This window comes from Pungitius pungitius, chromosome 14, assembly GCF_949316345.1.
Source record: "Pungitius pungitius chromosome 14, fPunPun2.1, whole genome shotgun sequence".
Lineage (NCBI taxonomy): Eukaryota > Metazoa > Chordata > Actinopteri > Perciformes > Gasterosteidae > Pungitius > Pungitius pungitius.
In genome coordinates, this window is record NC_084913.1 from 2200400 (window position 1) to 2226574 (window position 26175).

The following is a 26175-nucleotide window of genomic DNA, read 5'->3' on the forward strand; positions in this document are numbered from 1 at the left end:
GTAGTACCCAGAATGCATTGCTCAGCTCGGCTGACCTCGGCAGGTCAAAGTTGGATCAGCGTGTTTGGACTCCTCGGGGTGCGTTCCATTTCAGACACGTGTCACCTTGTCCTCAAACCAGTCAGCTGCTTCCTGCTCAGCTGATATTTGTGATTTTTAATGAACTGTTGGGACTAGTTTTTATTTAAAAAGACGTCATTTCTCTTCTCATATTTATTTGTTTTAGTCATTTTATTAAGCAGCAAATCCAGAAGTTGGATGTGGAGCAGGCAGTTAGAGGGTTAATCAGAATAAAACCAGAGGTTTTCAGAATCAACAGATTAAACAATGATTAAAATAAGTTTTAGTAAAAAGGTTGAACAAGAGGAACCTTTGAAGGGCACTTTGAAGGAGACACGTGTCTGGATTGAGACGCGGCCAAACCTTTGGAGTCGTGAAGGAGACGAATGTTCAGAATGGAACGCAGCCGAACAAAAGCATTGAAGGTTTAATGGTGTTGGACTGAAGGGGGGGGGTCAGCAGCTGCTAGATGATTAAGATGAAGCTGTTTGTCTGTCGTGTTTCTCATCAATCAATCAATGGACTTGTTCTCTTTCATCATGTTGTTGATCCGATCTGCTCTCATCCAGACGCTCCGGTGTACAAACCCACTGACTTCTAACGCCATCCGCTGTGTATTATAGGAAATAAAAAGCATTTTCACTAATGAAAAACTCTAAAACTAGGATTCCCTCCATATTGTTTCCAAATAAAGTCTCTTTTTTTCCAACATCTGGTGTGAATGTGTTTATTTTTAAATCCTCTTTGAAGTCAATTTCATGGGTTCATAGAGACGCCTTTATTCTTTTCATACTCAACTGATCCTAGGTAGTACCGTTTGAAGTAGTAGTACTAGCTAAAATATTGAGATATGTATATTATTTAATTCATTCAGCACAAACAATAGAAACAAATTAAATAAAAATCATTAAAGTAGCAAAACCGCGTTAAACAAAGGAAAATCTTTCAAATGTAAACTAATTTGTATATAAAAGTACAAATACCTGAAGTCTGGAGTATTTGTGGTACTTTATATCTTCTGACCCATGTGCCCCTTCAAAGGGACGCGCCCCTCAGGTTGAGTGGCTCTACTGCAGTAATATAAGTAGAAAACAAGGTTCCTTTTCATGAAGTATTGATGATGGTAATAAAGCTGCTTCAGTCACTGAGGTCATGAGAAGGTAAAGGGCGACACCTCGTGGTCACAATCTGAACTGCACCACACAAAACCACTTAAAACTCATCTAAAGTCATTTTACATATCAACACAGAGGTAAACAAATGAGTCAAAGTATTTCTACTACAGTGTAGACACATTGATAACAGCCTGGTGATGAACATTCACACTTTTCTTAACAAGGTTACAGATGGAATGCAGTGGGTCATTTCTCCACCTGGCCACCAGGTGAGCTCTGATGTATTTAAGCCTCGTTCCCAGCATCAGGATTTCTCTTCTGTTGTCTGCTCCAACAAATACTTTGTGTAATCTTTGTGATCTTGACCTCAAGTTGACAGCAGAACATACAAGTATATTTAATATATAAATCTTCATCGACCCGCACTGCATGCTGGGATATGCTGCCTCAGGAGGAGGAGCCGACCACATGGGACACACGAGAGATGAAGATCTTTGTGTCTGAATGAAAACATCAAACCTCCAGGTTCCAGGTGCTGCAGATGTTCTGCTCACCTGCAGCACCTCCTGAAGGAGCAGAGCGCTCTGAGGCCGCTGGGCCGCACCAACCTGCCGCTCCGGGTCCACCTGCACAGGTGAGGTCCCGCCGGCCCCCTCTGGTCCCGGGTGGGACCCGGTGGTCTCAGGAGTCTGCTTGTGGTTCAGGTCTCTGGTGGAGCTGCTGCTGGACTTCATGGAGACGCTGGAGGAGGAGAAGCTGGACGCAGTCCGCCGCGGTCCGGCCCTGGGGGAGGAGCTGGCTCAGCGTGTGGGTCACATGACGTCATGGCGTTCCCCTGTGAGGTCATCGTTGACTCTCTGCTGTCACTCAGCTACTGGCCCACGTGGTGGAGGGTTTGTCCAGTCGGGTTCTCCAGAGGAGCTCAGAGGGATGACCTCTGACCTCTGGCTCATCATCATTGTGTCAAATATTAAAGACTTGCTTTGTTTTCCTGACAAAATGTGACTGGTTTAATTCAACATGAATCTTTTAGTTAAAACACAGATCTTCTTCATCTTCATCACCATAAATGATGTCACTGTGAAACTGAAGCAGCTCTTTCATCAACATTCTCTGGGGATTAAAACTTATTGCAGCTAAATCTTGAGTGTTTTATTGTTAATTTAAAACCTTTACATTAACAATGAAAAGTCCCTTAAGAAGCAGGAAGTCATGTGACTAAAGAGCTGGAGACCAAAGTGACCCTCACAGGCCACCATCTGATTCACCACAAACCAACTATTGATTAATAGAAATAAAAAGGCTCTTCTGCGTTATGGACATTTACTCGTTTCTCAGGTTCTTGTTGAAGAAAGAAAAGTTTATGACACGACGAGCAGAACGCTGCTCATCAATAAAGTTTCACATTAACAATTAATTATACAACACTAAGTACTACATGGAGGGACTAAACGTTGTACTTCTATGTAACTTTAATAAAAACACAAGTAACTAATATCTGTCATTAAAGCTTTTTTTCAGAGGTTTGCTGAAGCTTTAAAAAGGAACAAAGCAGATAATGTGAAATGATCTTTAATGTGACACATTGAAATATTTGAAGTTAAAATTTGAGTACAATTTATCAAACAGATACATTAGTCGTATAAAATGTCTTCTTGAACATTGTGACACATAAAGATTAAGATTAAACTGTAATTAGGAGCCAACATCTAAATGATGATTATTGATTCATCCACAGAGGCATCGAGCACAGAGACATTAAAACACACCTCGCTGAGCTCTTTCACACGTTCATCTGCAACAGCACAAGTCCCAGAGAGCTGTGGACCCCCAGAGTCCAGACCAGCTCAGGTACCCCTCACCTGCTCCACCTGCACCTACACCCACATGGACCTCCATCAGCTGTACACACTGAACTATGTGGTGAGCAGAGAGGAAGGTTCTCCACCAGGAGGAGACTCTCCGTCCTGAAGAGGACACAAAGACACTGAGGAACCAGAACCGGACCAGAACCCAAACCCAAACCCAGGATAAAGAGGTTCAGTGAATGTGGTGCTGAAGGTGTGGAGGTGGATCAGTGAGTCAGAGGAGACTCTGTAGAAGGACAGAGAGCCAGCAGGACAGTCCACATACACTGCTACTCTACCAGAGGAGGAGGAGGAGGAGGTGATGCGTGTTACTGTATTATTGTGACAGACATAGTAACCTTTATCAGAGCATCTCAGACTCCAGGACTGATCATTGAATCCAAACAAACAGTCATTACTGTTTCCTTTCCTCTTGATTCCTCTGTAACTCACTGATACTTCAACTTTTCCTCTCCACTCGACCTCCCAGTAACAGCGACCAGTCAGACCAGTTCTACACAGCAGCTGAGGCCAGTAGTCAAATCTGTCTGGATGATCAGGATGTGACTGAACCTCCTCCTTCACACGTGTCACCTTCCTGTTGTTGTCAGACAGTTTGAGGCTTTTGTTCACTGTGTTTGTGTCGATTGTGAGTTCACAGGAATCTGATGAGAGAACAAGACACAATACAGCTGCAGTTATTAATCATGTGTTCATCTAGTGACATCACAGAGGTGAATGAGTGATGTCACAGTGTGATGAATCCAACTCAAAGCTCACTTACACTTCCTCAGACCTGGTGTCATCCATCGGACTCCAGCAGGCTCCACCCTGAAAGGAGGAGGGGGGTCAGAGCAGCATGGAGACATGGACATGACATCACTCTCATACACACAGCTTGGTCCTTCATGTCCACATGGACCACCTCTTCTTCTTCTGATTGGCCCATGACCACAGCTCATCATGTTCACTCATTCATCATCTGTTAGGATTAGTGCATGTTAACGTGTTAGAAACCTACTACAGGCCTAAAGTACTACGAGCATGAAGTACTACCAGCATGAAGTACTACCAGCATGAAGTACAACGAGCATATAGTACTGTGAGCACAAAGTACTACGAGCACAAAGTACTACCAGCACAATGTACTACGAGCACAAAGTACTACCAGCACAATGTACTACGAGCACAAAGTACTACCAGCACGAAGTACTACCAGCACAAAGTACTACCAGCATGAAGTACTACCAGCATGAAGTACTACCAGCACGAAGTACTACGAGCACAAAGTACTACGAGCATGAATTACTACCAGCACAAAGTACTACCAGCATGAAGTACTACGAGCACAAAGTATTATCAGCATGAAGTACTATGTGCACAAAGTACTATCGGCATGAAGTACTACGAGCATGAAGTACTACGAGCACGAAGTACTACGAGCACAAAGTACTACCAGCACAAAGTACTACGAGCACAAAGGACTATCAGCATGAAGTACTGCCAGCACAAAGTACTACGAGCACAAAGGACTATCAGCATGAAGTACTGCCAGCACAAAGTACTACCAGCATGAAGTACTACTCTGAAACAACAGTGACGAGCTGCAGACTCTCAGTCTGAAGAACAACATCTGCTCCTGTGGAAGGAGGTTCTCTCCTGCTGCTCATGTTGTTCACAAGAAGAAGAGAAGTTCTTCATCATGTGGAACTTGAATGACCTCGTGTGTCTCAGCAGCTGGATCAGTGCAGAGTGACAAAGGGAATTTATTCATTGTGTAACTGCTCAAGCTGCATCAATGGAAGTGATTTTCAAGTAAATCCACATTCTTTACAGACTGAAAGTCATTTCTTTGAGCTGGACCACTTTCCCTCACTAACAGGGAGCCTGACTCCTGAACACCAGCTGCTTCATGCATCATGTGATCAATGATCACTGACTGATGTTTCTTCTGCTTCAACTTCAGGAGGAATTTATATCCTGTGTGTTAACTTGTAGTCGCTCAGATTGCCTCTTGTGTTGTTCTGATGACATTAATTATAAATAAAAACACACCATTTCTGATGTATTATTGACCTTTGACCTTCTTCACTGTTGTTTCACAGGTGGTTCAGTTTCTATCACCTGTAGTCTGCAGGTAAAGATGTTACAGCTCAGGTGGGTCTGCAGCCACAGAGCACTGCCTGAGTCCCCCTAGAACTTTGGTCCAGTCCTAAACAAACCTCTTTGGGCTCTGACCCCCCAGGGGGCTGTTGCACCAAACCCGGATAAGGGATTAAGTCGGATATCCAGGTTATTCTGGAGGAATTTAGCTTGACTTGGTTGAATTAAACCGGGCCAAGTAACCATGGCGATTTATTCTTTGAAGCTAACCTGCTCCAGACCAGGCTAAGAGCCAGGCTAAGATTAATCCTGCAGCTCATGGGTTAAATCAGCTGATCTGGGTTTAACAGTTATTCCGTTGGTTTCTGAATGCAATCTGATTTATTTTTATTAACATGCATCACTTGTCACTCTTGCTCTCACCAGTTTGATCTTAAACTCTACTTTTGCCTGTCGAAATACCACCGGGGGGGGGGTATAGTCGTTTCAGAGGGACCGACCGACAGGGTGGGGTGCGAAACTGTGCGGTGAGGAGTGAACAATTGTAAATGTGATGAGGGCGATTTATAAAGTCCATTCACCGGTGTTTCTTCCTGCACCGTGATGTCCACTTCTGAACCACGTGTTGGATGAAGAAGCGCTGATATTAAGACCTGCTTTCAGACGTGAGAGGGTGTTCAGATCAGACGCTTTAGCTCTTCCCCGCGAGTACCTGCATGAGAGGTATAGATTTTCTGGAGATTGAATCCGTTATTTGTGCAGACTGCTGCGTCTAAAGCCTGCTCTCACCATCCCACAGATGGTCTGTGTGGCACTGCGCTTTTTTGCAAGCGGCATGTCGCAAATGCAGTATTTGCCGTGCCGTCCGTGTGTGTTTGGCACACATCTTCATTACTTTCACTGGCCACAGAAGAACGTGTTACACCAAAGAGGATTTCCACAGTACGTACACATGCAACATCCTCTGTTAAGGCACTTACCAGCCTGCAAAATGGTTTTATATTTTATCTTGACTTGTTGCCAGATATCTTTGTTCTGTATGCACATTAATTGTAGAAAGATTCAGAATTAGACACAGCATAGAGATTTGTGTATATGGTTGTAAAACTTATCCTCGCATTGTGGATAAGGGTTTAAAAATCATAAAAAATCCTGTTAAAGAAATTAAAATTTTCCTAGTAAGGAGATATTTTTAAAACCTTCCGCATTCAGTCGGTCTGCGATTGTCTGTTTTTCCTCTTTGTTTAGTTACGTTAGTTACTGCGTATGAAATGCTTCACCTCCTCATACATTTCATTAGAAGTTGCTGATCAGCAGGTGAGAAATATGCTGCGCGGCGTCTTCTCCATTTCAGCATCAGTGAATGTGTGATGGACACCGTGGTCTACTTAAGAAAGCTGTGGACCTGCACTGATCCCAGATATGTGACCTGGATCCACTGAGCTCCTCCTTCTCAGCGCGACTCAGCAAACGTGCAACAGATTAAGATCAAACTAAGTCAAGCTGAGCTTAATCTCTTTCTTTATTGTACTTTTGTGCAATACCCCCCTGGTCCACAATCAGCTGTTGGTTCTTCACTGAGTGTCTGTGGCCGACTGTCACCTGTAGTTTCAACAAGTCCAACTTATCATCCAGGGATCTGGCTCTCAGTGCAAAGCACCAAAACCTGAAGCTGAGCTCCTTTAAAACACCAAACATTCCTGCTGTGATGATCCATCAAGACGGTTTGAACATATTGTTTCTTTAACTGTGTCATTTAGTAATAACGTGTGACTAAAGGACAACACACACTGGAGGCAGATGATCAGCTTCTAAACATCCAGGTGACGACGTTGACTCATATCAACCTACCATGATGCCTTCAACGTGTCAGGAGACACTTCTGTCCTCTCTAATAACAACAAGACAAGGCTCCAGAGACACAAGCCTTTCATCACCTTCCTCCCTGTTTAGGGAACAGTCATCCTGACTACTCTTCCTCAATACTTCTGTCTGTGTTGATGGTCTGATGTGGGAAACAGTTTGATGAGTCTCTGGTAGTTTGAGGTCAGCTTGGTGTCTCAGGGTCACATGACCAGACTGACAGTGGGACAGAGAAAAGGTCTCCAGCTCTACCTCCTCTATCAGACTGATGGTCTGTGGCTGCAGCAGGTGTCTTCATACCTGAGAGTCTCCAGTCTCCAGTGAGGATCCTCCAGTCCATCAGACAGCATCTTCCCTCCTGAGTGTCCTGGATGGTTGTAGCTCAGGTCCAGCTCTCTCAGGTGGGAGGGGTTGGAGCTCAGAGCTGAGACCAGAGAAGCACAGCCTTCCTCTGTGATCAGACAGCCTGACAGGCTGCAGACACACAAAACAACACACATGTCACATGACCTGAGGGAGCTGTGAGGGCTGGAAGGTCACTGCAGGACGGAGATACTGTCGGCTTGTGAGGGATCATGTGACCATTATTACTTACTGGTTTACAGACAGAACAAAACACACAAAAAGCCCATTAAACTGTACATCAACAATCTTATAACTGATGAATATATATCTGTTTCTAACATTTTAGTAAAAACAAAGTATAACAGATGTTTATGGAAATATTTGGAAAATCAATATTTTATTTAAATCATACAAGCATCATATAAAGTAAAAAACGTACAATTGATGTAAATAAAGACCAAGTGGACATTGAATCCTGACCTGAGAGTCTCCAGGTCACAGTGTGGACTCTTCAGTCCATCACACAGCAGCTTCACTCCTGAATCCTGCAGGTGGTTGTTACTCAGATCCAGTTCTCTCAGACTAGAGGACTGGGAGCTGAGGACTGAGGATAGAACTTCACAGCTTCTCTCTGAGAGGTTACAGTCACTGAGTCTGAAGAGACAACAACCAACAAGAAAAATAACATTTGTGTTAAAATTAAACTCTCTTTAGTGATGAGTTTGAACTAAAATGAAATCATGATGATCAAAGAAAATTTGTTCAGTGAATGTTTTTACAATTGTTCTTTTTCTACTTTAAAACAGGAGAAAACATCAGTTAATTTGCTCCACTGTTAACAGGAAGTTCTGTAGTATCAGTATCAGGATGAGGAAGGAAGATTTAATGTTGTTAAATAGAGATGAAAATACAAAGTTAAGCTTCTCTATCCTCCATCTGACTCGTTTTAAAGAAAGATACAAAAATTAATCTTCATCTTCTGATATCTTGTTTTTCATGTTCTGAATCAGAAATAAACAACCATGATGTTGACATGAAGTCATGATGAATGAATCTAACTCTTTATTTACAGAACTTTGTTGGAGGCTTTGACCACTGGCAGCAGCCTCAGAAGAACCTCCTCTGAAGCAGAGTATTTCTTCAGGTCAAACACCTCCAGATCTTCTTGTGATGACAGTAAGATGAAGACCAGAGCTGACCACTGAGCAGGAGACAGTTCATCTGTGGAGAGACGTCCTGATCTAAGGGACTGTTGGATCTCCTCCACTAGAGAACCATCATTCAGTTCATTCAGACAGTGGAACAGATTGATGCTTTTCTCTGGAGACACATCCTCACTGATCTTCTCCTTGATGTACTGGACTGTCTCCTGATTGGTCTGTGAGGTACTTCCTGTCTGTGTCAGCAGACCTCGTAGGAGACTCTGATTGGTCTCCAGGGAAAGACCCAGGAGGAAGCGGAGGAACAAGTCCAGGTGTCCATTAGGACTCTTTAAGGCCTGGTCCACAGCACTCTGGTAGAGACGGTTTGGTTCAGGATTGTGTTTTAAGCGTTTAGACTCCAGAGAGGTTGTTTGTTCTTCTGACAGCAGATTGACACCAGAGCTGAAGAAGGTCAGATGGACATGAAGAGCAGCCAGAAACTCCTGAACACTCAGATGGACGAAGCAGAACACCTTGTCCTGGTACAGTCCTCTCTCCTCTCTGAAGATCTGAGTGAACACTCCTGAGCACACTGAGGCTGCTCTGATATCGATGCCACACTCTGTCAGGTCGGATTCATAGAAGATCAGGTGACCTTTCTGCAGCTGATCAAAGGCCAGTTTTCCCAGAGACTCGATCATCTTCCTGCTCTCCGGACTCCAGTGTGGATCCGTCTCAGCTCCTCCATCGTACTTGACCTTCTTCACTTTGGACTGAACCACCAGGAAGTGGATGTACATCTCAGTCAGGGTCTTGGGCAGCTCTCTTCTCCCTCTGGTCTTCAACACGTCCTCCAGAACTCCAGCAGTGATCCAGCAGAAGACTGGGATGTGGCACATGATGTGGAGGCTTCGTGAGGTCTTGATGTGAGAGATGATCCTGCTGGCCTGCTTCTTATCTCTGAACCTCTTCCTGAAGTACTCCTCCTTCTGGGGGTCAGTGAACCCTCTGACCTCTGTCACCATGCCAACACACTCAGGAGGGATCTGATTGGCTGCTGCAGGTCGTGTGGTTATCCAGAGGCGAGCAGAGGGAAGCAGCTTCCCCCTGATGAGGTTTGTGAGGAGCACATCCACTGAGGAGGTCTCTGTGACATCAGTCAGGATCTCATTGTTGTGGAAGTCCAGAGGAAGTCGACACTCATCCAGACCGTCAAAGATGAACACAACCTGGAACTCTTCAAACCTGCAGATTCCTGCTGCTCTGGTTTCACTGAAGAAGTGATGAACAAGTCCCACCAAGCTGAACTTCTTCTCTCTCAGCACATTCAGCTCTCTGAAGGTGAATGGAAATGTGAACTGTATGTCCTGGTGGTCTTTGTCTTCAGCCCAGTCCAGAGTGAACTTCTGTGTTAAGACTGTTTTCCCAATGCCAGCCACTCCCTTAGTCATCACTGTTCTGATTGGTTCTTCTCCTCCAGCTGAGGCTTTGAGGAGGTCTTCTAGCCTGATGGTTGTTTCTGGTCTGGCTGGTCTCCTGGATGCTGTTTCAATCTGTCTGACCTCATGTTCTTCATTGACCTCTGCAGTCCCTCCCTCTGTGATGTAGAGCTCTGTGTAGATCTCATTCAGAAGGGTTGGGTTTCCTGCTTTAGCGATGCCCTCAAACACAGACTGGAACTTCTTCTTCAGGTTGGATTTGAGTTCACGCTGATAAACTGCAGCAGGAAGTCCTGAATGAAGACAAGAAGATCAATGAGTCACAGAATAGATCTTAACACGTCCTTTCCTCAGAGAATGACTCCATGAATATATTCTGTCCATCTCTTGAGACATTAGTGAAGGTCTCATTCATCGTGTTGAGGGAAAATGTGTCTTATTATCCAACATATGTTCATGTTATAATCAGTTTTAGAGAAAGTGGATAAGTAGGGATACAACTAGATTAATATATCCCTGTAGATGAGTTACAATTCAACAGAGTGAGGGAGAAGCTAACAGGAGGCCCATAGACGATATAGTGAGACACCAACTAGACCAGGTTTCAAAGATATGGAACGACAGGAGTCATGGTGACACTGGGGTTTAGGACGAGATGGTGCAGAGACACCAGCCTCATGTGTGTGTATGTAGACACTAGGAGGAGAACAGGAGGGTCAGCTGACCAGACTGAGCCAGTTAGTCCAGCATTAACAACCAGATAGAAGGTCTAGTGAAGGACAAGAGGAAGAATAGTAGGACAACAACAGGAGGAGAGTTACGTAGTTAGATTGAGGGGAGAGCTTCACTCAATCAATGGTCAAAAGATGTATGAACTAATGTGTTGTATCATCACCTCGTTGGTGTCTTTCTAGAAAGAGCTCGGTTTATTTGAGTGTTTTGTGGCTCCAATAAATCTCTGACTTGAAGAATTCAGGTCTCCAGTGGGTTCTATGTGTGTTACTGAAGGTTCTTGGTCTGTGAGGGTGTGTGGGTCCTCATCACCAGTCAGATAGATCAAGTCAGTAAGTTAGAGAATACTTAGAAAATAGTTGAAACTAAGAATAAATGAATCCACATCATCAGCAAGTCTTTAGAGAAACCCTCTTACTGCTCTGCAGACGCTCAGCCAGATCCTCCTGCTTCATTCTCCTCAGGAAGTGCACTGAGATCATCACAAATGCCTCTCTGAACCTCCTCTGCTCTTCATCCAGCACCTCCTCATCCTTCTTCTCTAAGCATTCTGGGTAATCTGAACTCAAAACCTTCTGGATCTTCTTTAGCTCGTTCTTCACAAAGGTGAGGATGTTCTCCTCCAGCAGCTGGAACAGAACATTCTATGAATGACACCAACTAGAACCATGGAAGCCACCATCAGGTCCATGTTAGACAGATGGACAATCCACTGGTCTACAAAGTGCAGCATGGAGATGATGGTGAACTGAGAGATGTTTAAGTAGTTGTTCATGTACACACCATGAAGATGGAGTCCAGGTGGGTTTGATGCTGCTGGGCAGACTCTGTGGGAACCTCTGAGCTCTCCTGGTCCTCTCTGTGGAGGAACATGAACCATCAGCTCAATGGTGTTTGGACCATCAACACCAAGACAACATTAGGTAAAGATATTGGCTTCTGTCATGATTGATCACCATGGAAACCAGATGCTGAAGACTGATGACGGACAGTTTATTAGTTGAGTGACAGTGTTTACATCTGAGGATGTTTACAGTTAATGATTCACACTTTAACACATAAGGACCAATTAGATGAAGATAAGGAGTTCTGTCATGATGGATGGTCATGGAAACAACACTTTAAACAATGAACGAACATTTCTGTGATTCATTAACGACAATCTGAACACTTCTTCATCTGTTTAAGAACTTACTTTGGGTCAAAAGAACAGCCTCCATCTTTGAAGTTAAACCTTCCATCCATAGACTGATCATCTTTGAAGTCAATCAGATGATCATTAGACTGATCACTCCTCATGGACACACATCTGGGTTCAGGAGACTTTCTTCTCTGCTGATGTGAACTGAAAGAAACACTGAGATTACATCATCACATCATCATCTAATCATGAAGCATCATCTCACATGGTGTCCGTCCTCACAGAGACCAAAACAAGGTAAAGGTCCATGACGTGAGGTCTGGATGTGGACCACATGACTGTAGAGGTCTAGGTCTACTGGTCCTGCTGGTCCCACTGAGAATCAACAGCTCACTGTGTTCTTCACCAGTCAGTTTGGTTTAGTCCCATCAGGTCTCACCAAGCCCTCCATGGAGCTCTCCCTCCCTCACTGGACTCTGCTGAAAGGCCCTGGAGCAAGAAACCCAGAACCTCCACCAGAGAGTCTGGTAGAAACACCTCACCATCAGCCTGAGACCCTCACCTTGCATCAGCAGAGGGACGGACATCTTTGAAGACTAGAGGTTGATCCATAGACCGGTTACTCTTCATGGACACACAGCTGGGTCCAGGTCCAGGTTCTGGTCCCTGATGGGTCCTGGTCACACATGTAGAACCAGAGTCAGTGAGTCAAAGACGTTGGGACATGGAGACGAGTGGAGGACAGTTGGAGATGGTCCTCTCACCTCTGAGCTTTGGTCTGTCTGTCATGTCCCCCCCACAGAGGGGCTTCAGAGGGAGGGACACTGTCCTCTGGGTCCTCAGCCTGATTCATAGCAGAGTCCACACCTTCACACCTTCACAACAACCTGCTGGGAGATCTCACACATTATTCATCTTCATCAGGACAAACACACAGAGCTCATTCACCTCAACACTAAAACTCTCATTCAGATTTACACCATTTACCAAAATTCCGGACTCTAAGCTTGTACTTTTTTCCTCACGCATTGAACCCTGTGACTTCTACAACGGTGCAGCTAAAGCCTGGTTCATGACTTTAATTCTGAGGAGGTTCCATAACACCAGCTGTGTGGGAACTATCTGAGCAGAAGAACCTCAGAGCACCTCTTCTCTTGGATCCCATTTGTCTTTGCATGACACCACTGTGAAGGAAGTCTAATCAAACATCTGTTGTAAGCACCTTGAGGTTCCTGAAGGTCTGGGACCTCCTTGCTGGTCTCAAATACACATTTTGGTGTGGGGGGGGGGCTCTAAAACAACAGGTTACTTTGGGCGCGTCTTAGAACACTTTCACACAAGTGTTTCAAAGTTAATTGTCACTCAACAGTAGGCTTTGCACTGGGAAACCACCTCTGGAGCAGGACTTCTGTGGTCCAGCATGTTTTCTTTAGAGAGACTTAATTTTGTTTTTCAATGATTTTTTTATTGTGACTGTAAGAACGTTATTTAATTTTATCACTATTTGATTCATAATAGGACTTTTGCCATTTTAATTGGGTGAGGCCTGTTGTTTTAGATCCCACACCAGAAAGTTTCCTCCAGCCATCGTGTTCTGCTGTAACTTCATAGATGAATTACACAAAGGGTAGAAGGACCATGTGAATCATCAAGTGCACTGCGTAGAGCAGCAGGCACATCGGTCTCTGCATGTTTGGATCCACGGGGTTCTAATCCCGATCTTTTTAAAAAATCTATTTCCTTAAATAAATGTTTTTATACGTGGCTGTGATGTAGTGCTCACTCATACAATTGTCAACGCTGCAATGGATTTGTGATGCGTTTTGTAGATTTTCATCAATATGTTTGTGAATGTTTGAGAATCAGGAAACAGACGCATCTGCTGCTGTTGTTGTTTAAATGCAAACCAGTAGGAGTAAAAACCAGTAGGAGTAAAAACCAGTAGGAGTGTAACACAAGTAATGATGGTGAATTAGGGTTGTAGCCAGGGTTGACTTAGGACTCTTGGGGGGTCCCCTAAAATGTAACTGAACTGTAAAATACTGAAGACTGCGGTCACGCGGCATGGCACTGGTGCAGGCCGACAGGGTTTTAAGGACTCAGGCGCAGGGTTCTTACAAATAGTGTTCTTTATTGGTACTTACAAACAGAAGCGTGCTCCAACGTAATCTGACAGGGATCAATGACGCGACAGGGGACCACAGGCACACGGGGCTTGAATACACAAGGAAGGTGCAGGTGATGGGAAACAGGTGGGAACACTCAGACAATCACGGGACAAGGCAGGAAGTGAAGTTAACCCAGGACCACAAGGAACATGAAACTTCAAAATAAAACAGGAAGAGAGACCAAACCGTGACAACTACCTTGCTACACTATATACTGCAGGCAAAATTATATTGACATATTTTGAAGGTGGGATAATGGTCTTGGGATGTTTTTCATGGTTTGGGCTGGTCCCAGTAGTGTAGTGGTGTCTGGAGAAGTGGATTGGCTATAATCAAACAGGTAACCCTCTAATTCTGGAGCAACAAAGTTACAGCACCTTATATAAATCCCTGACATGACAAAGTGGAAAACAGGTCATTCTTTCCCTGGATTGAATAATAATGATGTCTATAAAGACTGGACTTACATTAGATGGTTTACTTTGTTTTAAAGTAGTTAATCTATAACCTGAACTAAAATCTTTAGGGACACGTTTAAAAAAAACAGATATTCTAACATGACCGAAAGCCATTAATATGACAATAATCCAATAGTAAAAGTGACCAGGCACATATTTTATTTATTTGTTAACAACTTAGTGTTAACGGGTTGGAGAGAAGACCTACAGGGAACCCCTGCTTCTATTTTTTTTTAGTTAGTAAAAAAATAAATAAACGATTGTCAGCTCAAAATTAAATGAATTATTAATAATGTAATAACAGTAACCTATAACAGAAACGTATTTCACCAGTAAATTACTGTTAAACGACAAAAACAATGGGAAAAGGGTGTTTTACAACAACTTTGAATGCAGCACAAAGCTGGCGAGGCGAATTTCACGTGAACGCAACATCTGTTTGTTTTTCAGACAACGGCAGCTACAGACTGTTCAGTGAAACACAGACACACTTTACACCGTTTATCTGTCAGTATTTAACCGTGGTTGCTCCATTGACATATTTAATATATATATATACTTTAGCTGCTAGCTAACGGTAGGCTAACGTTACCTGCTGCCTAGTGTAGTGTTTACTAGCGTCCCGTGCGGCGCTGCATCACTTCCCTCGGAGGCCTTTAAGTGGAATCTAAATAAGGCACCGAAATCAGAGTCGCTATTCTGTCCGGTAGACAACGGCCGTTAAGAACTGCGGTCAACTCAGCCGACACTTTAATTTTAGTGCACGTTTAGGCTGACATTTACGGTATTGAGCAAGTAACCGGAATAAAACCTATTTAATCAAATATTCTGGACAACGACTGAAGTATATGAGTTAAGGACGAGTCTGACTACTATTGTACAGTAAATGCAATATTTTTACTGTACATTTTTAGAGATTTCTCCAAAGTAAATGCCCTATAATTGCAAGTTCAAAAGCACCATTTCTCAAAGTTTGGACTGCAATAAAAACAGATCTAGCAATAATTCCAGGCAAAGTACCTGTGTTAAGGACCTCTGTGACTACTACCATGATAAATATCAAGCATTTTTACTGTACAGATTTTAAAATATCTTCAAAGTAAAAGTCCTATTTGTGTAACTTCAATAACACCATTCCTCCACATTTGGACTGCAATAAAAACAGATTTAGCAATAATTCCAGGGAAAGACCAATGTACCTGTGTTAAGGACCTCCTAGACTACTACCATGATGAATTTAAATTTTTAAATATCTTCAAAAGTAAAAGTCATATTTTTTATTTTGCAAATTCAAAAAGATAATTTCTCCATACTTGAACAGCAATAAAAGAAAATTCAGGAATAGTTCCAGACAAAGACCAATGCAAATGTGTTAAGGACCTCATCATGGTAGTAGTCACAGAGGTCCTTAACACAGCTACGTTGGTCTTATCCTGGAATTATTGCTAGATCTGTTTTTATTGTAGTCCAAATGTGGAGAAATGGTGCTTTTGAACTTGCAATTATAGGGCATTTACTTTGGAGAAATCTCTAAAAATGTACAGTAAAAATATTGCATTTACTTTACAAGAGTAGTCAGACTTGTCGTTAACTCATATACTTCAGTCATTGTCCAGAATATTTGATTAAATAGCTTTTATTCCGGTTACTTGCTCAATACCGTAAATGTCAGCATAAACGTGCACAAAAATTCAAGTGTCGGCTGAGTTGACCGCATTTGAAAAAGTGGGAAAAGTTTTCCACCACGATTCCGCTACAACACGCGCACACACGACTCGACAATTAGCGCGAGGCGACATTTTTAACACCAAGATTCAAGATTATTTAAAAAACGCGTCAAAGTGAGTAGATATCAAACCGTTAAATGGAGAAAGAATCTGTGACGCAGCTGGACGAGGAGACACTAATGGAGCCCTTCCACCAGAGGGAGGATCCTGCAGGATCCACATGTTCTTCTTCTACTTCGTGCTGGCGGGTCGCACCAACGTGACAAGGAGCACAGCGCCACCTACTGTACAGCTGCACACTGTGCAGTGGGCACATTCTGGGTTTTATTGCTCAGCCTTCCACTGTTTCCTGGATCCTACGATCCTAGTTCCGTCTCCTTTATGCATCGTGTCAGTGCCCTGAAGCTCTCATGTCCACCCTGCTCCACTGTCTGTTTAATGTAATGTCCTCTCTCCAAAACCTCCCTTTGAATGGCTTCATATTGATGGACTTCTGTATTTTGTGGTATTGTCTTCCTTTCCTGTTGTTCCCTCACCGCCTCTCTTATAACCGCTTTCGCTTCCCCTTTCTCAAATGAGATGTTCATCATTTCCTCCTGTCTGCTCTCTCGTTTCCCTCCACGCTGAGCAGATGACCTCCCTCTCAGGCCTCCCTCTCAGGCCTCCCTCTCAGGCCTCCCTCTCAGGCCTCCCTCTCAGACCTCCCTCTCAGGCCTCCCTCTCAGACCTCCCTCTCAGGCCTCCCTCTCAGACCTCCCTCTCAGACCTCCCTCTCAGACCTCCCTCTCAGACCTCCCCTCTGACCTCCCTCTCAGGCCTCCCTCTCAGGCCTCCCTCTCAGACCTCCCTCTCAGACCTCCCTCTCAGGCCTCCCTCTCTGACCTCCCTCTCAGACCTCCCTCTCTGACCTCCCTCTCAGACCTCCCTCTCAGGCCTCCCTCTCAGACCTCCCTCTCAGGCCTCCCTCTCAGGCCTCCCTCTCAGGCCTCCCTCTCAGGCCTCCCTCTCAGGCCTCCCTCTCAGGCCTCCCTCTCAGACCTCCCTCTCAGACCTCCCTCTCAGGCCTCCCTCTCAGACCTCCCTCTTCCACTCACTGCAGCCTCAGGATTACTGCTGTGATTTCCGCAGTGAAGACGGACATCTTGTTATTAATTCTTTTGCAAATAGCCTTATTAAACACTGTGACGTATAACTCTGCTCCCACGTGTTCACTCCCATTGTCTTTCGAACAGATCAGTGTATATTTGCAGATATTTATAAAATGTGTTGTTTATGTACTACTGAGTTTTATGGCCAATATCACACCCGTATTTCCCTCTGTTCTATTAGTGATGGATCCACTTGATCCACAGTGGGTCACATTACATTGGGACCATACTGGTACCCACCAAACCGGCCTCTTTGACCACTGCACTGCTGCTCCATCCAAACCCCTTTCCTTTATTCTGGGTGACCTCCCAGCATTCGTGCACCACGTTGTCTGCAGGGAGTCTCTCCTGACCCCTTTAGCTTCACCCACTATGCCAAAGGTAATTTGGTGCGTCTTAGACTTAGAGGCATCTCGTCTGCCTCCACCAGAAGGCCGTCTTTAGGGGTGGATTTAATTGCCCCCAAAGTCTTATGTCCTATCTAATATTTCTAATGTGCTCTTGGCAGCTGCTCCATCCACCATGGATCCATAGTCGATACACGATCGCATCACGGCCTTATAAATATCCAGCAGTGGCCACTTATCTGCCCCCCATTCACATCCAGCAACTGCTCTCATAACGACCTTTGTACATTTAGCTTCAATATGCTTAATATGAGTTCTCCACAAACGTGTTTCATCAAACCACAAGCCTAAATATTTAAACTTTGCCACCCTCAACTTCACATTTTTTATATTTCTTTTCCTGGTAACTAGCATATAGCAGGACTTCAGACTGCTGACATCTTAAATCCCCATTCATACGACCACTTTTCAAGCCTTTTGTGTGCTACTGATGCCCCATCATCGGGTCACATGGTCTTCTCTGTTTTATGGTTTTAGGGCAGTTGGCGTCTATTTGGTCCACTAGCGCCACCTTCTGCACCAGGTGTGCATCAGACAATATACTTTGCTCTCTTTGTCCCAAAATACGTCTCCCACCCAAATAAATACATAAATAAATATACAAATAAACTAGTAAATTAATTAATAATAAATAAATGAAATAAAATAAAAATGTTATATATACACATATATATATAAATAAAATGAATGAATGAATGAACTATTCCTATCCACACACACACACACACACACATATACCACAATCACCTTTGTAGCACATCTCTACATTTCCATCCGATCTGCTGAAATGGTCTTTGAGAAGGGTTGAGAAGGGTTGAGAAGGCTTTGAGAAGGGTTCAAAACAGTTGATAAGAGCTTCAGACCCGAGGACCACATGATCAAGCTTGCCGACGGACGTAAGGTGACCGGGATGGCGAAGACGAGGGGAGACGCCGAAGTCTACTTGCTGGACAGCGAGGGACGACAGGTGAAAGCGAGGCTCAAGCGAGCACTCTACATCCCATCGTTCCCACAAAACATCTTTTCAGTCAAAGCAGCAACCTCCAACGGAGCTGAGGTCTGCTTCGAGGACGGTAATGACTTGCTGATCCACAAGGATGGTACCAAGTTCAAGATGGACGTGTATGGTAGGCTGTATTACCGTAGCACTGTAGAAGATGAAAATGTTGATGAAGTGTATGGTTGTCATGACTTTCAAATGTGGCATAAGATACTAGGTCATTGCAATTTTGATGATGTTGCAAAATTAGAAAAGGTGGTTGAAGGAATTTCTATAAAATGGAAACATGACAAGTCCAATCAAAACTGCAAAATATGCACACAGTGCATGTTTACACAAAGCAGAAACAGACAGGCAGACGCTAAAGCTACAACCTCACTAGAGCTAGTTCACACTGACCTGTGCGGTTCTATTGAACGAGCAGATGGGTACAGATTTGCAACAGTATTTACTTTATTAAAGTGAAGAGTGACACGACAAAAGCTACAGAAAACTTCATGGCAGATGTAGCTCTATATGGAAAGATAAAGTGCATAAGATCTGATAACGGTACAGAGTTTACGGGGCAGGAGTTCCAGTCATTACTTAGGAGTAATGGAATAAGGCACGAGACAAGTGCACCCTACTCACCACATCAGAATGGAACTGCCAAAAGAGGTTGGGGAACCTTATTCGAGATGCTTTCTGTTGGAGAGTAACCTCCCAAAGTAATTATGGACCCATGCTGTACAGACAGCAGCTCAAATCTGCAATATTTTTCCTTCAATATCAAAAGATGTAGATCAAAAGGTATAAAGTACAAGGTTTTGTCTCAGATGTTGGGTATAAATACAACACTGCATGAAAGGAGAGACAATTAGTAGTCATTTTTATACATATATACAGCATATACACTCACCGGCCACTTTATTAGGTACACCTGTCCAACTGCTCATTAACACTTCATTTCTAAGCAGCCAATCACATGGCGGCAACTCAGTGCATTTAGGCATGTAGACATTGTCAAGACAATCTCCTGCAGTTCAAACCGAGCATCAGTATGGGGAAGAAAGGTGATTTGAGTGACTTTGAACGTGGCATGATTGTTGGTGCCAGAAGGGCTGGTCTGAGTATTTCAGAAACTGCTAATCTACTGGGATTTTCACGCACAACCATCTCTAGGGTTTACAGAGAATGGTCCGAAAAAGAAAAAACATCCAGTGAGCGGCAGTTCTGTGGGCGGAAATGCCTTGTTGATGCCAGAGGTCAGAAGAGAATGGCCAGACTGGTTCGAGCTGATAGAAGGGCAACAGTGACTCAGATAACCACCCGTTACAACCAAGGTGGGCATAAGAGCATCTCTGAACGCACAGTACGTCCAACTTTGAGGCAGATGGGCTACAGCAGCAGAAGACCACACCGGGTGCCACTCCTTTCAGCTAAGAACAGGAAACTGAGGCTACAATTTGCACAAGCTCATCGAAATTGGACAATAGAAGATTGGAAAAACGTTGCCTGGTCTGATGAGTCTCGATTTCTGCTGCGACATTCGGATGGTAGGGTCAGAATTTGGCGTCTACAACATGAAAGCATGGATCCATCCTGCCTTGTATCAACGGTTCAGGCTGCTGGTGGTGGTGTCATGGTGTGGGGAATATTTTCTTGGCACTCTTTGGGCCCCTTGGTACCAATTGAGCATCGTTGCAACGCCACAGCCTACCTGAGTATTGTTGCTGACCATGTCCATCCCTTTATGACCACAATGTACCCAACTTCTGATGGCTACTTTCAGCAGGATAATGCGCCATGTCATAAAGCTGGAATCATCTCAGACTGGTTTCTTGAACATGACAATGAGTTCGCTGTACTCAAATGGCCTCCACAATCACCAGATCTCAATCCAATAGAGCATCTTTGGGATGTGGTGGAACGGGAGATTCGCATCATGGATGTGCAGCCGACAAATCTGCGGCAACTGTGTGATGCCATCATGTCAATATGGACCAAACTCCCTGAGGAATGCTTCCAGCACCTTGTTGAATCTATGCCACGAAGAATTGAGGCAGTTCTGAAGGCAAAAGGGGGTCCAACCCGTTACTAGCAGGGGGTACCTAATAAAGTGGCCGGTGAGTGTATATATCTACTTATTTCCGACACTGTAGCTTTAAGTTGTTCCTCTTGTTCCGTTGAATAACAACATTCTAAAGGCGGGGTTACAATAGTTTACTTTCACTTTGATTCTCGTGTCGCAGTTTGTCTTTCACCAACCAAGGTAATGTTTCTACGTGTTTTACACATCAAATCTATTCTATTTATTCTCACCGTGATGTTTATTTTCTGTTTTAATGCTTAATGGTTTAAATTCGATAGAATCGATCTGTTTCTTTTATCCAGAAAGAGTCTGAAGGTCGAGTCTCGTCCTGCAGCTGCTGTGTTCATTTCCGCTTATTTTATAAATGTTATTTTCTAACTCGATCTGTAGCTTTTAATGTCGAAATGACGGGAACTTTAAACTGATTATGGAACAACTCTATATGAAAGTGAGTTCTGTAAGTAGACCATCAGAGAGAAGATTGAGTGTTTAGGTTTACACGGTGATCCTTTTTCTTTCGCTTTGAAGACGATTAAAAAAAGTCTGTTGATCGGTGAAGACGTTTCTTCATCAACTCTTACAATAATAAAATAATAAAAAATAATGATAATTATTTTCTTTATATAACACATTTAAAACCGAAGTGTTCTGTCAGAAGACAACAATAGCAAGGTACGCACCGAGGCCCGTAGATAAAGACTTGGAACTGATAAAACTGGAACTAAATGTGATTTTTTCCGTTGTCCATCTAATTTCTACTCCAGAGTCCAACCTGTGTGTGTGTGTGTGTGTTGTGTTACAGCTCAGAGCTACATTGGACACCACACTGTGCAGAACACACAGGGATCATGGAGGAACCATTGTCGGGGCCGAGGTGGGTTATTTGACATGACGTGATGTTGTTTATAGTTTTGCCCCCCCTCCCTTATAAAGAGATTTAAAATACTTTGTTCCTCCTTAAACACACTGTTGATGTGGTTAAAGAACAGGAAACACACACAGACGTCCTGTTTTTAAACCTCCACAATAAAGTAACTGAAGATCCTCTCTGGGATCAACATGAGATGTTTAGATGTTTGTGTGATCTTCTTTCTTCTAGAGTCACCACTGTAACATCCAATTCACAAGGCCGCCACATCAATTTCAAAGAAATAATTTCCCTCATTTTCAGGTAAAACGCTTTTAATTTTATGAACATTTCACACATCACATATTACACATTATCACATTATGTATCACTTCTGCTGCCTTGTTCTTAACACTTATCATATTTTAAATGATGTTGCTTTCAATGGTGACTTCTATGCCAAGTAGCAATAACTTGCTTCCTCTTTAAGCTTCACTTGTTAAACTGACACGAGGAGGATAATATGAGAAAAGAAAAGCTGTTATCAAATATGATGTGATGTGAGATCTAAAAACACAACGAACCAAACAGATCTTTAATATTGTGACTTTTTAAAAAGAGGTCACAAGAAAACACGACTATGCAGACACGTGGTGGAGTGACGGATTACAGAACACCTGCTGCTTAACAACAAGATGGCTTCTCTCTGCAGGCTGGACGTCCTGAAACATGCTTTATGTAACTTTTTCGGCATGAGAAGAGGTTGAGACGATCCAGGTGATTAAATATGACTCAATAGAAATGTTCATTCATATTTGCCACCTGCACTTGCAGCTTAAATTGAACCACTGTCTACAGTTTAATGATGAAGACAAGGTTCCTCACCAGAACCTTTGGCTCCTCGTCCAATGGGCTGATCCTCTTCATCATGGGATTCTGTCAACCTGATCCACACTTTGTTGGATTATTCTCTTGGGAATAAAAATCAAGTGTTTCTATATTTTTCGTGTCGATTGTGTCTCTTGGAAAATTATTTTTTAAATTTTTGTCACTGTTCGCTGGTGCACTTTATATTTACCGTATTTAACTTTTATTACCTTATTTTTAAACTAACCCATAGCCTTTGACTACTAACTCATAGCTTTATATTTTATACTAACCTATATCATTATGCTTAGGGATCCGTATCGTAGATCCAACAACAGCTTTACAAACAAGACAATTGGAAAGATCACATCATTTTTTTGTTATCCTGTTATAAGGAAGCATGAATGACTGCTATGTGAAAGAATTTCTAGAATTTCAAGCTATTACTATAATTTGGATTGAACTATAAGAGGTCAGCAATACGTTACTAAGAACTGAAGTAAAATCAGTAGAGTCATAGACATGCAATGCAGGAAGAAAGGAAGAAATGCACAGGCCTTCTTTAAAGCAACAACAGCTAGAAGACACAGAATAGATCTTGTTGAAGGGTTTTATGGGAGTAACAAGGTCACAGCAGTCAGAAGATGTGTGGGAGCCACGGTGGGACATTAAGAATAACAGAAGAACAGATTGATCAAATATATTGCAACTTTTAGATGGTTAACACACAACAGGTGCGGATTGGGTTTCAAGAGGAAACCACGAATGCCCTGACCTACTTTCTTTTTAAGTGCAACACTTAAATAAAGGATTTAACATATAAGGAGAATGATTAGAACAAATAAAAATAAAATGTAAACAAATCCAGTAGAGCAAGAACGGAAATTCGTTTTGGGGATAAACACTATTTTGAGATATTGCGGTGATCTTGAGGTTATTGGATTTAACTTAATTTGGGGCTATTTTTGAACCATGTTTTAAATGAATACAGGCCTCAGCAGGAGTAATGGAGATGCGTGTACACAGTTTCGCTGTACTGATTACTACAAAAGAGAGAAAGAACTGGGCATGCATTGAATGTGCAAAACACAATCCTCAAGTTTAAATTACCAGAATCAAATTAAAGCAATACGATAAATCAAGAAATAGAAAAGGAATATTGTTACATTCTGTCGCTAGGGGGAGACGGACATACACACAAGTGTTATACCCGGCCTAGGGGAGCTGGAAGCAGCATACACAAGAGTCTCCCCACCTCCCAAATTAAGACCAATGCTGCAGCGTTCTCGTTCAGGGTATTTATTTTAGTTCAAGGTCATAGATTTCAGCGTGAGCATGGCCTAAAACAACAAACAAAACAATAAGTGCAGGTCCCCCCACCTTCCCTAGGACACATAAAGAAACAAACCAAATACAAGGGTCTTACCTGTCTCCCTACCCGAAAACAGGAGAAAACATGAACAAACTAACAAAGGCTTCTCACCCCTACCGACCTCCTTGCTAAACCCCCCCACCACCCCAAAAGTCCACGAGGTGCAGCAGGGCTCCTGGTTGGAAGCTGGGGAGGCAAAAAAAGGCCGTGCTGGCTCTCACAGGATCCTTCTTATGCACCGACCAATCAACTGCAAATTAGACACAGAGCAAGGTAAGACCGACTACTTCCCCACACCCCCCGTCCAGCCAAACCGTTCAGACCACCAGCAGTCACTGGAAAATGGGTTCTCTTCTTATTTGCTTAAGTTATATAGCATGCGCTGTCTGTCCCTCTATTGTTTTAGCGTTGCCATGCACAGGCCGGTGTTACACCCCTACTAGTTTTTACTCCTACTGGGTTCTATGGGGCGCCGTTTGTAAAATGTTGCACGTTCTAAAATCCTGCGCAGATTTAGCATTTAGCAAATCATATGAATAAAAAAAGCAGGATAATGTGTCACTGTATGTCACTGTTTTCAAACATTTAGAGACAAAATCATGTAAATACATGCAACAACTTTTCCAAGTACAATGTTTGGCAGTAATACAGAGTTGTTAAATAGTACAAATATTTAATTTGATTTTTAAAATTCGAGCCAGGTGACTCTTTTGATTCATTGTCTCCCTTTCAGAACCTTAACAGTCCTTTAAAGAGAGTGGCCTACGTCGCCCCTGGCTGTAGGAGAGGTTCAGATCCCTGGATCCCTTTTCTTTGTGAGAGAGAGCCTCTGGTTTGTGAAATTAAGGTAAAGGAAGTTGGTGAATCAGATTCTTAACCTGCTGGGGGGGTCGGGCTGGGGGAGCAGTCGCTCTTTCGCCCCCCCCCCCCCCGCCACCGAAAACACGGCCTGACGTTACCGAGGGTCGAGGCCTCCTGTAAAGGCAAAGGCCACTACAGTGACTAGGGATGACGATCCATGGACATTCTGATGCAACCTTTGACCTCAGTCTTTAAATCTCTCAGAAACCGTACAGTATGATACCACCTCAGGAACATTGCATGGCTCAGACCCTCCCTCTCCACCACTGAAATGATCGTCCATGCCCTCATAACCTCCAGACTCAACTCCAACTCCAATAAGTTAAGAATTCTGCTGCTCGACGGGTCACATCCACCCGCCGCTATGAACACATCCCCCCGCGATCATTTAATAACTGGTTGAAGCTGAATGGACAGAGAAGCTGATCACAGTGAAGTGGAGATGGGAGGAATGGGTTCTTATAAGCCTCGTGAAGAGGGGAGGGTGATGGCATCGGGTGGATGGTGCTGCCCAGAAATGTCCCTTCAGCAGCCTCTTACATTGTGAGGCCAATCCTCCATTCATCTCCAAACTAAAGACTGTGGACAGATGTCCCACGTCCCAAATCACTTTGGGAATTTGATGTATGAATCTGGTGCATAAAAGATGAAAAGCAGAGATTCCGAGCAGTCGCACAGAGCCACACCGCTGAGGAACGACTATTTGATCAATGGAACATCAATATGTTCAGATGGAACATTTTCTGACCAAAGTGGAAAAAGAAAAACAAGCTGAAGGACAAATGAATGCAGGCGTGTGCGTGGTGTGTCGTTTGTGACGTATCCTCAGGCTTCCTTTGACACTTTGAACCAATCCATTTCACACATACACCACAACGAGGCCTTTTCTCAGGGAAACACTGTCAATGCATAATACTACTTTGTCATGCTGTTGCACCTTGAATTTAGACAGAAAATCATGCTTTTGTCAGTATTTGCAGTGGAGCATCCTGCTATTTTTTGTCCTAATTACACACATGAAATGTCAAGTGTACCTCACGTTAATACTTGTAGAAGATCCCACCTACTGACTTTTAAGAGCTCTTGCCTCCAGGCTCTGGCTCCTTGTGTTTGAAATGTCTCACTAATGTTCATTTAGTGTTTTTCTGTCATCAGGGTTCAACCCGTAATAATGGAAGACCTGCAAAGCACAATGTCAATCATCCAATCACCATGTGGTCTGCTCATCCTACCTCCAGGCCTTACTGAAGGTTGAGATCTTCTCCAACAAGAGGCCTGCTGGGAAGGATTGAACAGCTCTGCACTGCTGCTGCCCTCTAGGGGTCAAACTGATTCTTCCTGTGGCCAAAACAAGTATTCAGTTTACAATCATGTGACACGAGAAAAGACCAGATTATTCAAAACTTTGTTTGTTGTTGAAATAAATAAAATCTTCCAATTTTATAAATGAGAAGGTTTTATG

The 26175-nt window shown here is 43.3% G+C and overlaps 1 protein-coding gene and 1 long non-coding RNA gene across 11 annotated transcripts; one reads left to right on the forward strand and one right to left on the reverse strand.

Moving 5' to 3' along the window:
* Positions 1 to 2731: 2731 nt before the first annotated feature.
* On the reverse strand, positions 2732 to 16478 carry LOC119227874 (NLR family CARD domain-containing protein 3-like). 7 transcript variants are annotated; one of them, XM_062557265.1, is made up of 12 exons: positions 16272 to 16478; positions 13932 to 14001; positions 12552 to 12677; positions 12350 to 12463; positions 11842 to 11991; positions 11430 to 11505; positions 11065 to 11275; positions 8404 to 10207; positions 7814 to 7987; positions 7289 to 7462; positions 3807 to 3853; positions 2732 to 3687 (listed from the first exon to the last, which is right to left on the reverse strand). In XM_062557265.1, exons 3-12 carry the CDS (start codon positions 12638 to 12640, stop codon positions 3092 to 3094), a joined length of 3435 nt encoding a protein of 1144 aa, XP_062413249.1. In that variant the 5' UTR covers positions 12641 to 12677; positions 13932 to 14001; positions 16272 to 16478; the 3' UTR covers positions 2732 to 3091. The 7 variants fall into 7 exon arrangements, with proteins under 7 accessions (XP_062413249.1, XP_062413250.1, XP_062413245.1 ...); XM_062557266.1 differs by lacking the exon at positions 13932 to 14001 and adding an exon at positions 15006 to 15080; XM_062557261.1 differs by lacking the exon at positions 16272 to 16478 and adding an exon at positions 15006 to 15200.
* Positions 16479 to 20823: 4345 nt separating this feature from the next.
* On the forward strand, positions 20824 to 22613 carry LOC134104163 (uncharacterized). 4 transcript variants are annotated; one of them, XR_009941620.1, is made up of 5 exons: positions 20824 to 20946; positions 21569 to 21640; positions 21866 to 21937; positions 22326 to 22390; positions 22472 to 22613. It is a non-coding gene; the product is annotated as an uncharacterized LOC134104163 (long non-coding RNA). The 4 variants fall into 4 exon arrangements; XR_009941621.1 differs by having other exon boundaries at positions 22502 to 22613; XR_009941622.1 differs by having other exon boundaries at positions 22233 to 22613.
* The last annotated feature ends 3562 nt before the right edge of the window (positions 22614 to 26175 follow it).